Raw genomic sequence first — 21928 nt, 5'->3', positions numbered from 1 at the left:
GTTAAGTGTTTGTGTGAGTTTCCATCAGACAGAAGCTTTCTGGAAGTTTTCAACATATATCAAATGTAAATTTGCTAAAATCAACCAACATGAGCTGCTGCTGGTCGGGTAAGAGGAAGTAGAGTGTTTTGAGCGCAGCACTGCTTTGTTTTTTGCGAACACAACTTCATCTTTTCATTCATCATACCCTAAAGGGGCAGAAGAAAATGAGACTGCAGAAAGAGAATATACTATTTTTTATTCCATTTCAGCAGAAACAACCCCCTCACATACTTTATTTAACTAGGCTCCCATTACCCATCAAACTCAAGAGTTAAGCCCCTCTATGATAGAACAGTGGTGGATCTAAGATCTTTCAAATCAGGAGCCACAATTTACACAGAGGGGCCAACATCTTGTACAATTAGTTATTCAGTAAGAAAATAACTCTTAAATTGTCAGTTATTGTTAGTATGTGACTAGTTTGTTTTTTAAAGACTACTGACAGGACAGGGGCACTTCAAGGGCCAATCAGATTTCAGCTGGGGGCAGTGCCCCCCCCTGCCCATGTCCCTGAATCCAACTCTCTTAAGTGTAGTTTTTTCCCCCTTTACAAGCAGAGTCAGAGCAACAGATGATCACAGTAAGTGGACTTAAGTGTTCCTGTAAAAAATGACAATGACACAGACAAAATATTTAATCCCTTTTTATTTAGTGAAACAAGAAAAACAGTAATGTCTCACAGACAGTTGTTGCCCTTCGTCTAGTCGAAGGCTTCTACTCACAGCTCACTACAGAAACCTGCCTGTGAACATTAATGACAGAAGCAGATGAACTTTCTGAAACTCATTTCCATTTTTTAAATATACACAAACAATCATGTTCAATCCTCTCACATCAGTTTAACATTGTATATGCAAAGCTAAGAAAACCAGAAATTCAATATAAGAGGGGAGAGCACGTGAAATAGGAAATCAAAGACAAGAGAACAAGGACAGAGCTTTCAAAGCATTTCACACCGGAGACTTTCCTTCAGACATACTGCAACACTTCCCAAACACACGTTTCATGTCACACTAGCACATCGGTCATAACTGTTCACACTTGCTGCAGGCCTTTAAATAACATCCAAACAGGTCGGACTGCCAGAGCAAAACAACAACACTCAGAAAGGACAGAAGCAATAACTTACACATCAGCTTGATCATTATACTTTCTCCTGCCTTTTCCTTACTGAAGCATGCTGCTGAGCTAAATCTTTATGTAAATTTGCACATTCACTGTATAGTCATCAGATTATCTACAAGTAAGAAGGAACAAACTCACTTTATGCAGTGAAAAAAAGAGGTCTGAAGTGTCATTTCAAAGACTGAGGAAAACTGAGGTAACAACACAGCTACTCTGCACATTTTTGCATTTCATCATGAAAGATAAAACAAGTGTTTCCAGCTGTTCATTTTCACACCAATAGAAGCAGAGGGAAGACCTGAGGTCGGGTCATGTAAAGAATGCTGGTGACTCACTTGAAGAGGTAACACTGCAGTGGCTGGCCAGCGATTGGGTGAACAGATTGCAGTGGTGGGTATTAGGGTTTTCCACTGTAGTGATTTTTGAGGCAGTAAACTGTAACAGTGAGAATAAAGGGAGACTGAATGGCTCAGTTAAGTTCACATCTGTAAACAGACAGTAATAAGAAGGGTTACTGAATGATGAATCAGAGATCTATACCACTGACTGGGCTCATCGTGAGACTATAGAGTCAAGACATAAAGGTCAGTGTGGAGTGTCACAGTGATGGGCTATGTGGACCGCTGCTAATATAGTTGGATGACAGTTCCATTAAGAAGGTATTGCTCTAAACACGGTCTATTGTGTGTCTTTGCAGTGAAACTGCACAGGTCCTTGGGTTTCAGGGTAAAAGGACGACGGGATCATGTTGGAGAAAGGCACATCCTCATCTTCTGTACGAGACAGTCGTTCAATCTTTCAGGAGCTGTTTACTGTGATGGAGGACAGTAAAACATGTGTCAACAGGATTGTACAAAGTGTCTATATAAACACATCCAAGATAGTTTTCTACATCCCTAGTGCATATATGAATCTGCAATGAGGAAGTGAGGGGGAGGGATGTTAAGGTATCATGTTCACTGCCTTCTCTACCATGGGAGAAATAGCCAAAGGCTCAGTACCTTCATTGGAACTACTGCATTTGCATCCTAAGAAGACGTCGCCTACCCTGAGTAACAAAATTTAAAAATCCACGTTAGAGTAGGTGTGGGGGGGATTTCATTACATTTCTTTACAGCAAGTATATCTTAGTAATACTGAAGTATCCCAATAGTGAAAATTGGTCACTTGAACCTTTTCTGTTATACTGTACAAGTAAGGCTGGACGATGTACAAATTATGTTTGGTTACTTAGAGTACATTGTGGAAGTTATCACATCCTTTTAAATTTCACATTTTGTTGTGTTGCATCCCTATGCCAAAATCCAACATGATTTTTAACTCATCAATCTACACTTGATACCCTATAATGACAAACTAAAATTAGATTTTTGCTAAATGTCAAGTGAATAGTTATGACAACACCTATTTATACATTTGCAAATATATATAAAAAATTCTGTTTTATTTAGTCATTACATAAATTGTGAGAAAGTGAAGGGAGCTGAATATTTTCTAAATGCACAACATGTATTGATCAACATTCTCATTGAGCCCAAGTGATCAGTCTGACAAAGTTACCTCAGAAGCAGGGACGTCGTCATCATCTGGCGCTGGGATGATTCTACCACTCACTGGCCCCACTCCAAGCACCCTAGGCCTCTTCTCTGCATTTGGTGTTCCTTCCAGAACAACAACAATGTACTCTCTCTGAGGCTCTTCTGCCAGGGACTCAACAGGGGCTGCCGCTGCTTCCTCCACCACAGCACTGGCTACTTCTGCAGTGACGGCTACTGCAACCTCTTCTACAGCTGTAGCAGTGACTGGTTCTTCAGCTAGAGCCGAGGAAACTTCAGGTTCTACTGGAGCCGATGCCTCTTGCGCCACTGGTGTAGCCTCTACTGGTCCAGCCTCTTCTACCACTGGTGCAGGAGCCTCCACAAGTGGTGCCAAGGTCTCTTCTACTGGTTCATCTACTGGTGCAGAGATTTCTACAACTGGTTCAGCCTCCACAGGTGCAGGGGCCTCCTCAACAACTGGTGCCTCTTCTAGAGTTATGACCTCAACTGGTGCCTGGGCCTCTTCAACAACAGGTGCAGCCTCCACAGGTGCAGGGGCCTCCTCAACAACTTGTGCAGGTGTCTCTTCTAGAGCTATGACCTCAACTGGTACAGGGACCTCCTCAACAACAACTTGTGCAGGTGTCTCTTCTGGAGCTATGACCTCAACTGGTACAGGGGCCTCCTCAACAACTGGTGCAGGCATCTCTTCTAGAGTTATTACCTCAACTGGTGCAGGAGCCTCCTCAACAACTGGTGCAGGCATCTCTTCTAGAGTTATGACCTCAACTGGTGCAGGCGCCTCTTCTGTTGGTGCAGCCACTTCTTCTGCCGGTGCAACTTCTACTGGTGCAGGGGCCTCTTCAAGCACAGATGCAACTTCCACTGGTGCAGCTGCTTCTTCTGCAGGTATAACTTCCACTTGTGTAGGAGCTTCTTCTGCAGGTACCAACTCATCCTTTACTTCAGTCGTCTTCAGTAACTCTTCAATAGAGGCAGCTACCGGCAGCACTGCAACAAAAAAATCCAGCCATCCCACATTTAGCGCACAAAACTTGAGGTACTTGGCCAAGGCAACTTGTGAAACCCTAATATCAGTGTGAGCAGGTGTTTTGGGACATTGTGAGCACATGCAGGTGCAAGGTCAACCCCCAGAAGAGAGTTGATGAGAAACAAAAGTGTTGCCAGGAAAGGTGCGATAGTTAGCAGGGCCCCAACAGTGCCATATGATAGAGTACTGGCAGACTAATGTATAAAAAGGTTGCCACAGAAATGGTGAACAGACAAAAGCATCACATGTATTAATAATAGGTAAGTTAGGTAGTGTTTGGATACATTGATTTGAAACTAAATAAATGAATAAATCTGAGGAAAGTGTTAAAGTGTCCAATACAGCTTATAGTTTGTAAAAACAGTGTTTAACTAAAACAAAGATGTCTTAAATTTGACTGTGAAGATGTGTTTAGGATACAGTATGGATGATTTGGACAGTTAAATAATAATTTAATATTTTTCAAATCACCAAGTTCTCTCTGGTGAAAACAATATGCAATGACACTCCCATCTTTGTCATTTCAGCACTGACATTTCTAGTAAAATTATAAAGCAGTTCTTATATACATAGCATCTGTAAGAAAGTACAAATCACCCAATATATCAGCAAAACCGATTTAAAATGTTAATGTCAGTAACCCCAGACTGTCACCTTGATGACCAGAGGTCCCACTGAGTCAGTACTGTGCAGGAAAGTGACATGCAGAAAGTGGGGATAGGAAAATGCAAAGGAGAGCCTCAGTTAATAATTTAATTACAACAACATGTGGTGCAAGATGGTAAAGCAAATCATTTCTATTATTGTAGGAAAAAAAAGGGTCAAGACTAAATGTCTAATAACTCATCACTTCTCCTAAACATATATTTTTCCATTTTTTGCATGGTCTTAAAATAGCTCATCTTTCTTCGTAAGGGAATGGGAGGTGCCACTGATTTGTTTATTGCATGTAAAGCCCCAAACACACCCATTGAGTAAAACTTTTTGGTGCAATAACATTTTTTCCACCAATAAACTGATCGATTTAGACACCCTTAGACCGTACCTCAGCCTCTTGCCTGCAACTCTGACACTGCGCAAACACACACCTCTGACTGTTCTGCCATTGTATGCTACGCAATGACTCCATGTGTTACTCTACGTTAGTAGTAACGGTAAATAACAAGTCTTTGGCCTGGCTACATAATCAAAACAGCTAATAACATGTTGCAAACATTAAGACCGACCATGATCATCATCACCAGCTCTCACTTAGCTACTAAAATACTGACAATGAGCAGAGCCTTGTTCTCTTGTGTTTTGTTGTTTCTGCTGTGGTGAAAAGAAGGGACCAGAAGTTTAGACAAATTAAAGACGGCAGTATATCTTTCCAGTTTGAGAAAAGCTTTATTGTATGGCTCGATGTATTACCGTTAACTCTTCACAGTGCTCCTTATCCAGTTATAAGCAAAATAAAAATATGATCACATATTGTTTCAATAACTTTCTTAACTGATGAGATTTTTAGCAGCTTCTCTGATCATGATTTCTCCGACAGTCTTACATTACACTTACGAAAAAAAACAACCAGCAACACTGTAGCGGTTACAGAGTTTGTACAAAGCCATCTACTTTTACCGTTTGATGTACACAACTGCACAACCCTAAACAGAAGTGTACCTGCTCTGTGGTACCTGGCAGAGTTGTACAGCATTACAGAGGTTTATATCAAAGACACAGCGTTTCATCTAATATCATAAAACCTCCGAAACAAAATGATACTGATGATGACACATTTGAGGGGATTTCCTGCTTGTTATTGTTCTTGCGTTTGATGTAACCTGAAATAAGGTAGTCTCAGAAGAATAAGCAGGTTTTTAAGTTACCAGTGCAAAATCAGGGCCAATATGCTTGATGTAGTGATCACATTTATTTCACCCATAACTGCAAATGAGCGTTGCATAAAGATCTAACTGCCACTTTGGAAATGTTTTACTGGAAATGTGTTACTGTGGTGTGCAGCTGTAAATCACGGGCCTGGCTGAGAAGATGATCTCGAGGCCAAATAATAAGTGGAACAAATATAGACATCATACACCGTGATCTATGCGCCACACCAGAAAAATCGGAAGGTATCTTGAGATCCCTGAAGAAAAGATTTGCACACAGTGCTGCCCTTCACACCCACTTCAATAAATAAATGAGAAAATATACATTTTAAGGAGAACATAGGATAAGAGGTGATCCCAGGCACCTGAGGAGTAGCAGCTAACCTCTAGTGGTTCTAAAGCCAGTGACTGCAAGTAACTAGTTTTATTGTTCTCAGTGCTGTTAAAGGGAAAAGATCTGTCAGGGGCTCTTTGCTTAGTGGTTTAGAGTTAAGTGTTTATCTGGTAGTGTGCGTCTCTCCCTGTCGTGAATCTGTACTATGTCAGACTTAAGAGGCAGCTGCCTCCTCCTCAGATGAAGAAGTCGTACCATTGCTTTCTGGCTCCTCTGCAGCGATGGTGGGTTCTGCGACAGCTTGGGCGGCCTCCTCAATACTTTCAGCTACTTGGGCTATTTCTTCGGCGACACTCTCCACCTCCTTCGCAGCCTCTGCAACACCCTCCGCCACCTCAGCGACCACTTCAGCAGCTTCAGCGACTACCTCTGCGACTTCCTCCACAACGGTTTCAGCCTCACTCTCAGCAGCTGGAGCGTCCTCTGTTTCCCCAACCTCGGCTTCTCCACCGGCAGCCACAGCCACTGCATCTTCTTCTGCTGCCTCTTCTGCTGCCTCTTCTGCCGCCTCCTCTTCCTCCTCTCCACCTGGAACACAATGACCACAAGAGTATTAGCAGACCAGACACATTCTATCATCTGCAATAGTGAGCAGACAACAGTCTTGAAGTTCCCTCTACAGCTCTGCAGCCACCCAACCTACATAGTATTTATCACTGGTGCAGCCAATGTGTGCATTCTACAGATGCATGTAAAGCAGTTAAATGATAAATAAAGCAAAGCATCAATATTTCCAAATGTTTAAGATGTCTTGATTATATTCAAAAGCAGCTTAAGAAAAGAATATTAATACGTTATCAGTAGCTGAATTTCCATCCAAGTTGTTAAACTACAAATAATCATTACACTGAATAATCTTATAAGCTACAAGTGGAGGAATTTAGAAAAATGGCAGTTTGATACCTTTTAAAACTACAGCCTGATAGTAACATTCACACCTCTGTCTGGCATCAGGCTACTGTATAATGTGGGAATTAATTTAAGAAGCTACGTGTTCAATCTTATCCAAACTCATTATTTTAGGAACAGCCTGAGAAAGTAGAGAACAGGATGCATTTTGTTACATTACATGTCCACGTCCACCTAATGATGTCCCATGTCTCTGTAGGATTCACTGGTTTATTAATGCATGCAATTCTCTGGTGAGGTATCCTTTAGTTGTCATGTTAGACTGGAGTCAATATGAAACACTGTCCATATGAGCAGCAGGAGGACAGTTGGATGGAAACCTAACTACCAGCAGTCATTAACTCTCTTTTTCACATGCCACCCGAACCTTACCACCACGTCAGTGAATGCTTCATCTAAAAATACAAAATCACCACACAACACGCATGCAAACTGAAAGACAGGAAAAAGCACAACAGACATTAGGGAGGGTGGGGGAGGAGGGAGGGCAAGGAGAGGAGTGGGGGGGGTTGAGGTGTAGGGCAGAGGGGGTGAAGTTGAATCTGGTTCTTACCATTCAATTAGCAAGCTATGATTTATCTGGAACTGTGAAAGTGAGTCTGACAGTCAAACAGACACTGAAACAGCCTTGATAGGTTGTGCATTTTAATCTTTAACTCAGATCCCGTCACAATTTGTTCCATATTTAACCATCAACACAAAAAAGTATTGTGAGACACATTCAGGAATCCACTTCGACTCTGCTGCTAAACACCCGAGCGTCGACTGCTGTGAGTGATAATAACCTCCATGTTGGCTTGTGAGATTTTATTAAAAATGGGCTGAATGTAAACACTTAAACACTGTAGCTCTGCTGAGTTACAATGTGGAGGGGATGCTAGACCTAGGTGTCTTTTTCTCCACTGTGAGTTTCCATTTGACTCCAGTGCTCTTCAAGAGTCTCCTGGACAAAGTAACAATGGTGTCTACAGGTTTACGTTGCGGACATTTGTTTAAATTATTTTTCCATCAGTCGGTATGACAAGGCAACAATACCCATAGGGCTATGGGGAAGAAAAAGGCTGTCGACAAGTCTAAATAAACTGTTGCAACCATAGTTGCCAAAGTAAGAAAATTGACCAAGAATCGGAAAGTGATGCCCATCCATGTGGCGGTCACCTGACACTGTGTAAACATCCCTGACACACTTGAACGCATCAGTGACCACCCACTTGTTTCAGGAAGCAAGTTTCCCATTCATTTTCTTGATTGACAGAAATCCTGATCACTGTGGTAAACCTTATGCAACGCTGAGCCAACCGATTGAGGGCGAGATGATTTTTGCCAATGGAAATGGCATGATCCACCAATCAGGGACATCACCATTACACCTAAGGATTGTGGGTAGTGTAGTACTTTTTGACATCGCCAAAAAAACGATTTTTACTTCCGGATGTACAACGTTGAGCTCTCCACAAGGGCCAAGGAATCATGGTTAGAAGGAGGTGGCTTGCAGTCATTTTATCTGCATATCTGCCAGCAACCTCATCCTCCATCTCAATGTAATTTTATTTTTTTGTTCACAGTCAGAGGTACTGCTGCTGTAAAAGATTTGCCAATATAAAAACAAAATGATTTTATATCACAACCGCCAGATAAATAAAGTTTGCTTACTTTGGATTAAAACTAGTGAAACACTATCACTCACAGCAGTGGATCCTAATGTGTTAGCAGTGATCAACTGACCAATGTCCCACAGAAAGAAAGATTTGGTTAACATTGAAAATCTGCATGAAGTTAACAGTAATATAGTCCATTGAAAACAAAATCTGACAGAAGTAGTTTGTGGATATTTCTGTCCAGTCCACGTATTTTCTTCAGATATCATTTAGCAGCATGAGGTAAAACGAGTGTAGAACCAATATCCTTCACAGTACTGTCCAGAGGCTTTAGGCCGAGTAGAAGACTGATTCTTAGGAGTACAGGAGAAGAGGAAAGGAGGAGAGAGGGATTTTGATCCAAAGATTCCAGTTCTATGATGAATATCCTTTGCGGCCACAGAGGACCTTAGCTTTAGCATTACACTGAAAAGAGTAAAGACACAAAGTTAGAGAAAGGGAAGAAGAAATTTAGCTTTAAGAAATTTAAGTTCAATTTACACAATGTCACCGTCAATCTAAATTCAAACACAGAGACTGTGTAAATGAATTTGTGAAAAATGGATAAAAGCTGCTGGAGAGATACACTTGATGTCAATGGTGAGTGCTCTATGAGAAAAAGTCTAGAGGCCAAATGCATAGTTTCCACCTCCACAGAGATGCACATGATGTAAATTCCACCATGTGCCTATGTCAGGAGCTTTGTAGTAACATCTGTGGAACATGTCTGATTGTATAATAAGCAGAAATATCTGTATTTGTCTGACTGCAAGCAGAAACCACAAACTGGCCTTTAGATATAAGGTAATTGTAACAAGTCAGCAGTTTGACCTGGAGCACAGGGCCTTCAAATTCCAAGTTTGGAAAAAGGCTAAAACTTTAAAGTCTTAGTAGAGACAAATCCAATTGAAACAAGAGGTATAAGGAAAAGAGTGAGAGGGAGAGAGACGAGGGACTGAGTGGTGTCAAACGAGGGGATTGGTTCAGGGACCGAGCCTTTTGGTCAGCACAGTCAAATCAGTAGAGACTCTGTTCACAAAGGATGACAAGTTTGTCAAAGTTAACAGTGTAAGTGTAATCAAGCACTGGAGGAGGATTTCAAAGTGTGTTCAGACATGCAAGTTCCTAAACACTGCTGCAGATAAAACCTACGACCAGAGGACAAGGATGAATTTCACTATGGAAAGTTAATCAGATCAAAGACTGAGCTGGTCCAACAGAATTGGGACGCACCAAAATTATTTAGAGCATCTTGCCAATTTATTACTTAGAAATAAACATTTGCGCAATGTGCAAGTGGCTGTTACATCTTTGCTTTTGTCCTTAAATGTTTGAAAGATACAAGCTTTGATTTTTTTCATATGCTCCTAGCTCAGTTGAGGTTTTGTTCGATAATTTATTTTGATTTACTAACCTTGCTCCGCTCTTTTGGAATAAAAACATTAAAACACAGAAGCTGTGATCCACATGGCCTCGCTGATATACTTTTAGTCATTTGTGTAGTTTCTTTCCCACTGTTGGCTGTCATTTTGGAACCAGGACTGATTCATGAGATTATTTCTTTGTGATAGTGCTCATTCAAACTCAATTAAGAATCCAATAATCAGGCCCATGCTGTCAGTTCATTGAAACCACGTCAAACATTTCAGTGAGTGATATCAGGCAGTGATGATGAATTAAGAAAATATCTGTGATGTCATAACTTACCCTCTTCATCATCCCTACCTGCAAGTAAACACAAACACCAGTGTCAGTTTCAATGAGTTACAGCCACTCAGTCACACAATGAGCTTTAAGCAGTCATGAAATGTTCAGTTTAATGTGGAAGAATATACAGGTTGGTTCTTTTCAGGCAGCTTAAACAACTTTTCATATAACTACACATACTACATTGTATTTAGAGAATCAGTTAAATGTGTGAGATCAGATGAAAGGTTTTATTCATTAGAAACAACCTGAGTATTTGGTCAGTGGACTGGCTATACTAACTATAATACTGTACATTATCTTACAGATAATAAAAGATTATATATAGAAGTTGGAACCAGTTGAAATACCCAAACTTCAGGAGCTTTTTTTAATAAAGAGATTAAAGTATGTCCCAATATACTACTTTGCAATATACAATTTTTATTTTAAATTGAATTTGGGCTTACTGTTCAGCCCTACATTTGTTTTCATTTAAGATAAAGTCACAGGTCACAAAATGTACGTCAGTGGAACGTGGGGATTTTTCCGTTCTCAGTCCTACATGCGATTGTTTTTAATATACGGTGAAAGATACTTGGTTCATTCTGATCACAGCAGTGGGCATGACTCTGTAGAAGTCAGATCCCTTTCAGTGGATTCATCCTCCTCCATGCAATAGTGACTGTGCTGCTGCTGATGCAGTGGTGATTTCTATATTTACTTCAGTCAGACTTATTAAACTGGATCAAATAAACTATTTATCTTAAATACAATAAGGAGCAGATAAGATCCAGCTAGCCATAACAAATCATAAACGCGTATCACAACAACTGATATGATCAGACAGAGTGGCTGCTGGACCAGAGGATGTTTACGTTCAGCGGAAACCAGCGTTAGTGAGGAGGTTGGTTTATAAAAGTCACATGTGCTTGTTTCCTCATCATAGAGATGGTGTATTTGCCACTGATCACAAATACAGTAAGTGAACCATGAGTGAGTTTCTTTCTTTTACTTCACTTCTTTCAAAAATAAACTTTCGTAGTTTATTCAGCAGCAGTTTTCTTTTTCGTGTAACTGAACTATGCTTCCTAATAGACTCCAGCTAAGAATCAACTTAATTAGAGATTAATCTGTTGATTATTTGAATCATTTGGTCTATACAATGTAAGAAAATGCTCATCACAGTTTCCCTAAGCCCAGGTTGATGTGTTCAATCTACTTGTTTTGACTAACCCAACAGTCCAAAGATATTCACTTTCCTATCATATCAACCAAAACAGCAAACATTCACAACTGAGTAGCCAAGTTGAATATTAGAAGATGTACTTATAGAAATAATAGTAATTGTCATTTTAATTGAAGGTTGTGACTGAAAAAAAAGAAGAAAAAAAGTGTAACCTGAATGTTTTGATCATAAAACAATAAAAGGGAAGAGAACATTTCACAAAGGATTTGTTGGCGTCAAATGAGGATACTTTTAAGTTAAAGTGGGTGCCCTGAATTAAACCTACATGACAACAACAAGAGAGCACAGACGTATCAGATTACTTTGCTCATGCTTTACGATCACTTAAGGGATCTGCTGGTGATAACCACCTGTTTTATGGTAAAGGAGCAGGTGAAGGATACTTACTCTTCGGTGGCCATGGTTTAGGTTCCCACTCTTTCTTGGGCCTGGCTTGGATTTCTGCAACATTACCGTTGTACCTCTCCTTGTCGCTGGTCACAGTCATGTATGCCTGTGGACAGAGGAAAAGTCTGAAACCATCCAAGGCCAAATAAAGACTGAAACCTTTCAGTAATGAGACTAAAATATCAGGTTAATGCTTTGTTGAAGGCCTTATTAAGTGTATGTTAGTTATCATCCAATATTACTTACATATGACACAGAAGCGACAAAGGCTCCACCGCACAGTACGGTGTATAGTATGTTCTCCCCGGAGCCGCCAGGAAGTGACGACATAGGCCGTCGCTGCACAACTGAAATGGGTATAGAAAAAAAAAAAGGGTCATATGTTACATCCTTCTCAAATCTGATTATTTGATGACTCAAAAGATCTAGAATGTAGCATGTGTTTTCACTTCATATTCCAAAAGTATCAAAGTCTCAGTTATAATTAAAGGACCCAAAGAAATGAACTAAAACACCATCATATATGACACAATTACAATGAAAAAACAATAGGTAGGATAGAAAAAATAAGCTAATAAAAACTATAATCATAAAATATGTAACAGCAAAAATAGATGAAGATTGTGTGTGGAATGAAGAAAAAATATAAAATACTTTATTTAGGTGAGTAAAAAAAAACTGAAACGTCAGGTGTCCAGAAAAATTAAATTTAAGGATATACTAAAAAAGGTAGGTCTTGAGTTAGCTTTGGATAATAGAAGACCTGATGATTGTAGGTGGTTCACAGGATAAAAGACAGAAGGATAAAGAGGTAGGAGTTGGAGCAAGACTACTGAGAGTTTTATAAACCAATGAATGGATGTTAAAATCTCTGAAGCAGACAAGTGGACAGTGCAGAGACTTGGACCTGGTGTAATGTGTTCCCTTATCCTGGTCTCACAACCTCAGGACGGTACCACCATCAACTACCTGAACAAAACAAAATGTGCTGCACAGGCCCATCAGCTCTCTCAGTCTAAAAGCTCCCTGAGCATGCAACTGGCCCATGATGCCTCTCACTCTTATTGGATTTAACGCATTTGATTTAGATTGCTAAAAATATGCCTGTCAACACTTGTTTGAAACCCGCAGGGTGATGCTCCCTGCTCCACACCCTTGAAACCAAAGGGTACAGTTGGGTTTGTCCTGTTGTCCTAATTGAATGAGCTTTAATCCCTGCAGAAAGGTTTGGTGAATCCAATACTGTCATTTCAGGTGAAAAAAGTGGAGGAAAGACAATTCCAGTCAACTCATTCTGGAGCAGACATAACATTCGGTATAATTTGACTAGGTACTACCCATGATTTAGATTGGCACATGATTTCCTTCTATGATGGAATGTTTGGCAACAAAAAAAGCAGGCAAGCAAGTTTTGTTTTCTGCCGACACTCTTTCTGCTGACATTGACAGGTTTCAACAAAGTGTCTGCAAACCTGGCTGTCAGAATAAAACACTATAGACCTGGTGGACCAGAGAAAAATGTAACGTGAACTCAAGGATGAAAACTGAACGCTGCCGTGCGTAAACCAAACAATACTGGAGAAAGACTGTCGATTCAGTTTTACTTACATCATCACTTAAAATGTGTACATACAGGGTTATGCACACCAAAACTCATACAGCATAAATTAATTAATAACCTTCAAAGTAATGAACACTTTGACTTAATGTCCTCAATGCCTCCAGAAAACCCTGTAAAACTAATTAGTAGTTTAACAAGTGTACAATTTAGGCCACTGGAGAGTTACTGTGGAGTATTGAGGGTATTAACTTCCTCATATTGTCAGGAACAAATCCAGAGTCCAGGCATCCGACACAATTTCCATCACAGATATTTATACTGGCTAATCGGCTCAGGGCTGAAGGCACAAGTTGAGAGGATAAGGTGGAGAACACTCAGCCAGGACCAGTGGAGGGGATGCAGGTCAACAAGTCACAGGATTAGACCATGATACCCTCCTCTGGTTAAGTGGGACCACTGCAGAGGAGCAGGGATACAACCTCTGGGTCTGCTGTCCAGTATGTGGGTGTCTATATGGGATAGGAGTGGATTTTACTGTGATGTAATCTGTTAAGGAGGTGCCCCATAGTGTCTGGCAGCAAGACAATGGGCATGTGGGCATTCCATCTTTTTTAGGCTTGGGCTTTTTGTCAGGATGTGAAAGAAAAAGCAGCAGCAGTCACAACATGGCCCCGTCTCAATTCACCCCTTAGTCCTACCACTTGGCTCTACCCCTTTGTTTTGCAGGTGGCTATGAAAGGGTAGTGTTGTCCCATTTCTCTATGTGATGTAGGGGTAGTGGCCATCTAGCCCTTGTAACCCTTTAACCATAGAGTTTTCTGGACCCCCCTAGAAACAAAGGGGTAGATGGAAACTCCTGAATGTTTTACGAACGGATGAAGCAAAACAACATGTGGACTGCTGCGGGTAAAATTGCTGATAAATGTAAGTACGAAATCTTGCAAAAATAACCATGAAATAAATCAGTTGAATATCTTAGTTCAATCCAGAAGCCATTGAAAATATCATTGAATCTCTGGGACAAGCATTTCAGGAAAATTGCTATTCATGCCGTCAAAACTGTCTGAGAGATTAACGCGTAACATTCGTTTTCAGTGCGAGGCAAAAGTTTCCTTGGACAGAACTAACGTTACATTGAAATTGCCGATGTAAACATGCTGACTGTGTATCGATCAATAGATCAATCTGCCCCATCTGTCCTGCAGGTGTCAGTTGTGTCACTGTTATAATGTTGGTTGATAACGGTTGTTAGCTGATATTGTTTGTCACTGTAATAACATTGGTTGGCTGCTGATTACGTAGCGAGTGGTGTCCCAATTCTAGGGGTACATTTTCTCTCCCTCTCCCTTTTGGCTCCACACTTCATATCAAGGGGTAGGGGCCAAGGGAGAGCAAATGGGACAGGCCATTAGTCAGAGAAAGGGGAGATATGATATCATCATCAGCACATGGCCCATCATAAATGTGACTATTCAGAGGGAGAACTCTGAAGTGTTAGCCAACCACAGTAGTGACCTTTTGGGTGCAGGACTCAAGGACAACTTAGCATTTCCTCAGCTGAAAGCTCCAGACAACAGATTCTCTAATGAGTGGACCTTTAATATTAGTCATTGACAGCTATTTCCACTCATTGTTCCTGCTTCTGTTAAGTCAGCAGCGAAAGCAGCGGCCACCACCCACCGGCTGGTGGCGCACGCTCACAACAACCTTGGAGCCAGGAGCTCGTGCCTCGGCTCTTTTGGAGCGTGCTCACAGGCGAACACCACGTGACTGACAGCGGCAACCATGTCTCCACGCGACCCACAGACTAACGAAGGTCACACACGTGTGCACACGCAATGCATTGCTGGGCCCCATCAAGGACATGTAGAAGACAGCCATGTCCCGAAGAAGAGACTGACATGTCCTTTACCTGTCAGCTCAGTGTGGAGGAGTTTACACGGGTTTTAACTGCAGCACTCATTATATAAAGCGAGGAAACAACCAGTGCTACACAGAGGATATACAAGGGTTTGTTATGTCACCATGAAACACTCAACACGCTACACACACACACATTCCACTGTGTTCGCTCTACATATACACAACATGTACATCTATATTTAACATTAAGTGACAAATGCCCCACAAACGCATTTAAACCAAAACTGTCCAAAAATCAAACATGATCTTGATGGAAAATAAAATGCAGCCATTGTCATTGTGTGTTTCAGGGATGCGTCTTTGACATGAGGACACAGTGTACTATTCCCCGGGTCAGAGTCAGGAGGGGGCGGATGACAAAGAGCTACGAGAACACGTTACACTCCAGTACAGAGCTAATGGAAAAACACATTCATCCGTGTGAGTGTGTGTGTGGTGTGTGTGTGTGCGGATGCCGCGGGTGAAACTCACCATCCCGCTGCAGCCTGAAAGCTGCTCTGCGGGCTAAAGGTCCGCACCTCTGCCAGGCCGCTCTGCAGGAAAACATCGCTAATACGCTCAGAGCCGGGGAGAGAACTGCAGCTTCAGCTCGGGCTGGATGAAGAGCTGCGGTGTGTGTGTGTTCAGACACGTCAGAGGAAGAGGAGGGCGGACACACCGGCCCATCTGCTGCAGTATATATAGACTACCGCCGTGCGGTATGGAGGGTAGTTAATGCCACATGGCAACAGCAACATAGCATGTATGAGGAGCGGTTAACACCCTGGAAGAGACAAGGGTAAAGTACATTTGATTTTGGACATGAGCCCTTTTCAAACATGTCCTGCTGAAGATCTCCTGAGAATGGGGTCCTGACCAGTGGCACACTGCACATCGGGAGACATTTCCCAGTGGCCTGATGGTCTTTTTGGTCTGGTTTAGTGACAAAAACTTAAATTCAAGCAACAAAATATCAGAAAGGTCATTTAGAAACTACCTTTTTCCACAGACTAATTTCCGTTCACAAAGACAGTCTCACTCTCACAATATCAGGACATTCTGATGTAGAATTCCAAAGTAAAAGCCCTTGAAATATCATATGTTCACTGTTTTGGTTGTGGCAACAGAGAAGGAGATTCCTATGGCACTTGTTAATAATAATGTCATTGAAAAGATGAGGGCAGTGAATTACTGTGTGTGTTTGTGTTAACTAGTCTGGTAACCGTTACATCAACAAATAGAGTTAGCCTAAAAAATTTGAGGTCTGGTGCTTTGTTTGAAAAGGGTGTCCTGGAAAGAAGTCAATTTCCCGGGCTGAATTATTGTCCCAGGTTGCCCCTGGTCTGGAGTTTGCCTTTCACACATGCACAACGCAATGAGGGGTTCTCTGCTCAGACATGTTCAAAACCACAACAAATCCTTCAGGTGAGGGCTGGTGCAGCAGGCAGAGACAGGAAGTAACGTATTAATTCCCTTTGTTAAGCAGTTTTAGTCGCATTTAAAAAAACACGTATAACAGCAAATTGTTGCATAAAAAAGGTATCAGAGTACCTGTCCACTTAAGATTCACTCTTACTAAGAAAACATAATACAAAACTAAACAAAAACTAAAAATGTTGTTGAAAATAAAAACAAACAAAACAATTTCAATATTTTTATAAATGCATTATGTTATGATGATTTTGCAAATTGCGAATTCAATATGCTGGTTCTTTAAAATTACTCAAAGTAGATATGGAGCTCAGACAATCATGTGAGGATCATATCAGGAGATTGAAACAGCTGTTCTGTGGGTCTGTTCTGGTGCAACTCTATTGTTGTGTCGCTTTAAATGTTGCTGCCTGAATATAATTGTGGTAGGGCCGTTTGACCTTTCCTTTAAGTAAGGATTGTATCATTTTCCCTATTCCTATTTCCACGATTCCTAAGGATATATAATAGGCAGCATTGAAGCTTCTTTCCTTATAGATAATTAAACAGCTTTTATTATGGCTGCCACAGAAATAGATGTGGGTCATTTCATTAATTTAGGAACCCTAAGCAAAATAGACAATTTGACGTCAGTCCAGGACTTTTAGTGTCTCTCTCTCTCTCTTTCACAATATGACAGAGTTTTAAATATGTTCCCTGCACTGACATTCCCCTGTGTGTGCAACAGTAGCAATTTTAGCAATGGTTGGTTTCTCAGAGGAGAGCAACTTTAGTGACAGGGTGGGGTTGAAAAAACTACAAATGTGGCATTGAGCCTATAAAGTGGCCATGTGGCTTGTTTGGCTACCTCCATCAGATGTGACATTAAAGCAGCTTCTGTAGAAAGAAGTAGATAAAAGATACACTCACATTTAATGCTACATTATTTATGTGAAAAATCTGTGATTTTTTTCCAAATGTGCATAGTCTTAGCTTGAAAAGACAAAAAACGAAGATGAAGCTGTCTATTTAAATCTATGAATTGTCTTCTACACTGTCTCAACAAACCCAGATAAATTATGAGCAGTTTAATACATATCTTAATCTTCAGTAATCTAACTGGAGCCTATACTGATATATTATATTCTGACAATAAGAATTTCCTCAGCTTCATTAAATACTTTCTTTACATATACAGATGTGTCCAACTTCACCAACTGCATTTTTTAAAACCAAAATATTGTCAGTGTTCAACAATGACAACAGAGTTAGCCTTGTTGTTCCAAACGTTTGAAGCATCGGGTTACCTTCTTTGAGTTGAACACTGTAAATTGGGCTTTGGTGCTGATATGTTGGTTTGTGTATTCTGAAAGTGTAGTCCCTGTGGCAGAATGGTGACCGAAAGGTTTCAAGATTCTTTGTAAACGTACTGATGCACAAAATATAGACATTTAAAAGGTAGGCCTTATTGAGGGGATACTGTGTGCAAATGAACAGAAAATAATCAGCAGCAACGTGTACAGCAGCATCAATATGTACAATTATAACCCAAACTGCCAATAAGCTGTGTTCAGTTTAACTTGTACCAGAAGTGATATGTGATATTCCAGCAGGATATGGGATATTTCACAAGCTATAACATTTGATTTAAGCCACACTTGAAAAGATGTTTGGAATATAAGTATCTCAGACATTTATAATACATATCATTTGTAACATACCAGCAACTGTGGGTTTGTGTGAACACAATGATCAAGCCTCCTATCAAATATATTTGACATAATATATCTTTATTTTACAGAGAATACAGGAATCAGGAGCAGTGGAAAAAGAAACAAGTGGAGAAACGGGTGAATCCCAGAGGACGCGACGAGCCCCTGCACAGGAAAAAAACGACATCACGTATCATGTTTTTTTTTCTTCATCCATTTAAACACCTAAGACGGTGTTTTCACACCGGAAGACAGAATTTGAATACTATTTGGCAATATATGCATCAGATTAAAGAATGATAAATGACTTATGACGTATTATTTATGCAGTAAAAATGTATTATGATCAAGATAAAAAGGCACTCACATACCAGCATGTTGGGTTATTCCAGTCCATTTCTAACTTTGTACTCATGCACGTCTGTGCTGTGCTGCCTGAAGAGCTGCAGGTAGAAGACAATGCCACAAGGAATTTAATGTTCCATCTGGTTATAACACATCATTATTTATATTCCTATTACCATCATAATTCACAAATCTTAACCATCTTCCTGATCTACATTAATGAGTGTTTGTCTTCAGTGTGGTTGCAGATTTCAAAAGGACTAAATGGAGGAATCTGCCTCTGTCTTTTTGTCTCTTGTTCTGTCTGATTATTTTGACAGCACTGATTGATTCAAACTTCATGTGTGAATTGTTGAGGACACAGGCAAATGCAGTGTTGATTGTGTCTCTAGGTCAAGCTGTTCTTGGCTGGGGTCCACATCAATGTAACGACTACATCTTTGCTTCGTCATTGCAAAATTTTGGATTACGTGGTTGCAAGGATGGCTGCCTCTGATCAAAGCATAGATTCCCCAGAGAATGAGCTGCAGCTACAAAACTCTCTCAGGATCATTTGAGGCCTGTAGTAGGTAGCAGGATTCATGGTTATGGTTCACTTGTCAAAGGATTACATTACCATGGTAACTTGTGCTCCACACCCAACTTGCTCCAGTGCTTATTATCAGAGGATCAGACTGAAAACTGTCAACAGCCCAGCTTCTGTCCAATCAGATTACTTTTTACCTCCATAATTCTTAAGGGCTTTTCTTGCCCTGTGTTTTAAGTTTCTGTATTACCTTTGGGTTCCATAAAGTATCTAAAAAGCAGCAGATATTTAATGATGAGTTGATTGGTTTTGATGTTCAAGACTTTTAATGTCTCCACTCTGTTTTTTAAACAGAGCCTCTAACAAACAGAGGGGAAGTTTATCACACTAAATAAATACATCCTAACTATAATATCTTAATTTGAGTTCAAAGATTGTTTCATTGTGACAGAATTCCTGACAGTGTCGATGATCTGACTCTTATTCTATCAGTGCAGCTCAGAACAACATGATAAACGAAACCCCCTGATTATCTGCACACTATTCAATAATTCCCATGATTATAAAAAAGGATATTCATATTTTGTCAACCTTGAGTCATATGAATGTGATGGTCAATATATTAGGAACACATCTCAGTATAACCTAGTGCAGTTCAACAGCTACACAAACTGCACCCTCCTCCTTAAAATTAATTTAAACTTCTTTCAAACAGATTCATTAAAAACAATCATCATGATGAAAGGAGGATGTATTGCAAGTGTGTATTACTATTTTACTGCATCTGGGTGAACCTGATAAATTGTCACAGCTATTCTTTTGAATTTGAGGCCCAGTATTCTCTGATCAGGTACTGTATCCTTCAACAGTTTAAAAGACACATTTCAAATGATTAAAGATTGCTGTTCATTGCTGCCCTCTCCTGGGTGAGATAATGCCGGACACTCTGAGAGACAGTGGGTGCTAAACCATGCCTTGTATGTAGTATGATTCAGGAAAAAAGCTATTAACAAAAAAGTATAGTTATTAGGCATGTATCTGGTAAATTATGGCATGTTTGATGTATGAACAGAGTAGACTGAGAGAAACCCTGGAAAACATAATGCATTGAGCTCTACAATTAATATTTCTAGTACAGTGCTGTGCTTGGTCTGTCGCAATGCTGGTTGCAGCTTTGGTTCAGAAAGTGTAAAAGTGACTGAATTCAATCCACAGAACCCTGAAACCACCGCTGCAGCACAAAGGGCTGTTCACATGTTTATTCACAGTTCAGTGAAACTGGACTCAGTGACTGAAATGGAGAATCGGAATCAGTTGTCGTTGTCATAAGTGCACCCATTGTTGTAGTGATCGACATCGCTAATGTTGATGAGTCCGAGCCGCCGCTGCTTTCAAGTGCTGTTCGCTTCAACGTTTCGCATGTCCAAATCACTCTAAAATTGCTTACTGCACTTACTCAGGCCATTAAAAATACACATGCCAAGTGTGATTAAGATAAATAGTTCCAGATACAGACAAACAGAGACTCCTGGAATTAGTAGATAGGGTGTATAGGTGAATTTATGTGATCATTTACCAGGCCCCAAAGGAAAACCGAACTTCCAAAGGCAAGTCCAACTCGCAGCCAGTTGGGGTTGACAGTGTCAGGCTTGCTGCTCGTGAACATGGACCTGGATCCAACTGAAAAAGAACACCACAACAGCATGAATACCACACAGACTCTAATGAAAATATACATATATGGGATGGTGATGGGCAATAAAACCGTATCAATAATTATCACCATAACGTTTTCATCAATAGAAAAATAGTAAAGCTTCAATATAGACATATCAATATAATGCTTATGCATTGTGCAAGCACAGTGAGGACGTGTAACACATAATTGATCGAACTACAATCTTCACTCAGGAGCAAAAATCAGTCTTAAAAGTTAAAATAAATATAATGTGATTATGTGACATATGTGGTGATAATTATCAATATCGATTCATATGAATATTTTTTTATCTTGATATCGTTTTTGACCATATCACCCAGGTTTAATATGTAGTCAGTACATGACACAGCCATGAAGGGGAACATCATAATACATCAGTAAGACGTGATATGAATGGACCACTGTGAAACTGGGGACCCATGTGATTGGCCGGACTGTTCTTCCATATACAATCACAATGGGTACGAGTTATTCACAACTCTGAGGAGAAAAGTGGCCTGTTTGACTGCAATGCTACAGGAATGCTAAGCTAAGGTCAGGCTTAGAAATAACAGCGACGGCGGCGGAGTGAACAGTGAGATAAAACACACACTGTGAGGAAAACTACAACCATGCAGACATGATTGTTATATCAACTCACCTCTGCTGTCGAGAGCAGCTCTCAGTAAAAACCGGTTGAAAACCATTGTGGCTGAAAAACAGACCCCTGCGTCCCGATGTTCGATCCTGCAGCTCCGCGGTCGATTAGCCTTCCTTGCAAGGCTGAGTAGATGATTCAGAGATCACAGATAAATCGAACGGCCACTCAGGAGTATTTTATATTTAATAAAAGCCTTTTATTTAATGACAGTTGTGAAATATAACTA

At 40.4% G+C, this 21928-nt stretch overlaps 2 protein-coding genes and 1 long non-coding RNA gene across 16 annotated transcripts; 1 reads left to right on the top strand and 2 right to left on the bottom strand.

The window, feature by feature from the left end:
* Window positions 1-672: 672 nt before the first annotated feature.
* si:ch211-235e9.8 (uncharacterized protein LOC100002196 homolog) lies at window positions 673-16287 on the bottom strand. Of its 14 annotated transcripts, none has more exons than XM_034598780.1 (10): window positions 15842-16287; window positions 12133-12233; window positions 11887-11992; window positions 10272-10289; window positions 6214-6546; window positions 3636-3716; window positions 3508-3599; window positions 2728-3471; window positions 2169-2215; window positions 673-1979 (listed from the first exon to the last, which is right to left on the bottom strand). In XM_034598780.1, the coding sequence occupies exons 1-9, from the start codon at window positions 15915-15917 to the stop codon at window positions 2180-2182; spliced, it is 1587 nt and encodes a 528-aa protein (XP_034454671.1). In that variant the 5' UTR covers window positions 15918-16287; the 3' UTR covers window positions 673-1979; window positions 2169-2179. The 14 variants fall into 14 exon arrangements, with proteins under 14 accessions (XP_034454671.1, XP_034454672.1, XP_034454674.1 ...); XM_034598781.1 differs by having other exon boundaries at window positions 3508-3716; window positions 6214-6466; window positions 6512-6546; window positions 15842-16286; XM_034598783.1 differs by having other exon boundaries at window positions 2728-3264; window positions 3325-3471; window positions 3508-3716; window positions 15842-16285.
* LOC117769721 lies at window positions 14540-16940 on the top strand. The gene is made up of 2 exons (XR_004615286.1): window positions 14540-15390; window positions 15661-16940. It is a non-coding gene; the product is annotated as an uncharacterized LOC117769721 (long non-coding RNA).
* A 1591-nt stretch (window positions 16941-18531) lies between these two features.
* Window positions 18532-21824, bottom strand: ndufc1 (NADH:ubiquinone oxidoreductase subunit C1). The gene is made up of 4 exons (XM_034598835.1): window positions 21703-21824; window positions 20919-21022; window positions 18843-18914; window positions 18532-18636 (listed from the first exon to the last, which is right to left on the bottom strand). Exons 1-3 carry the CDS (start codon window positions 21746-21748, stop codon window positions 18855-18857), a joined length of 210 nt encoding a protein of 69 aa, XP_034454726.1. The 5' UTR covers window positions 21749-21824; the 3' UTR covers window positions 18532-18636; window positions 18843-18854.
* Between the last annotated feature and the right edge of the window lie 104 nt (window positions 21825-21928).

Source organism: Hippoglossus hippoglossus, chromosome 10, assembly GCF_009819705.1.
Source record: "Hippoglossus hippoglossus isolate fHipHip1 chromosome 10, fHipHip1.pri, whole genome shotgun sequence".
Taxonomy (NCBI): Eukaryota; Metazoa; Chordata; class Actinopteri; order Pleuronectiformes; family Pleuronectidae; genus Hippoglossus; species Hippoglossus hippoglossus.
Note: the sequence above shows the minus strand (reverse complement) of the source record. Positions and strands in the feature narration are given on the sequence as shown.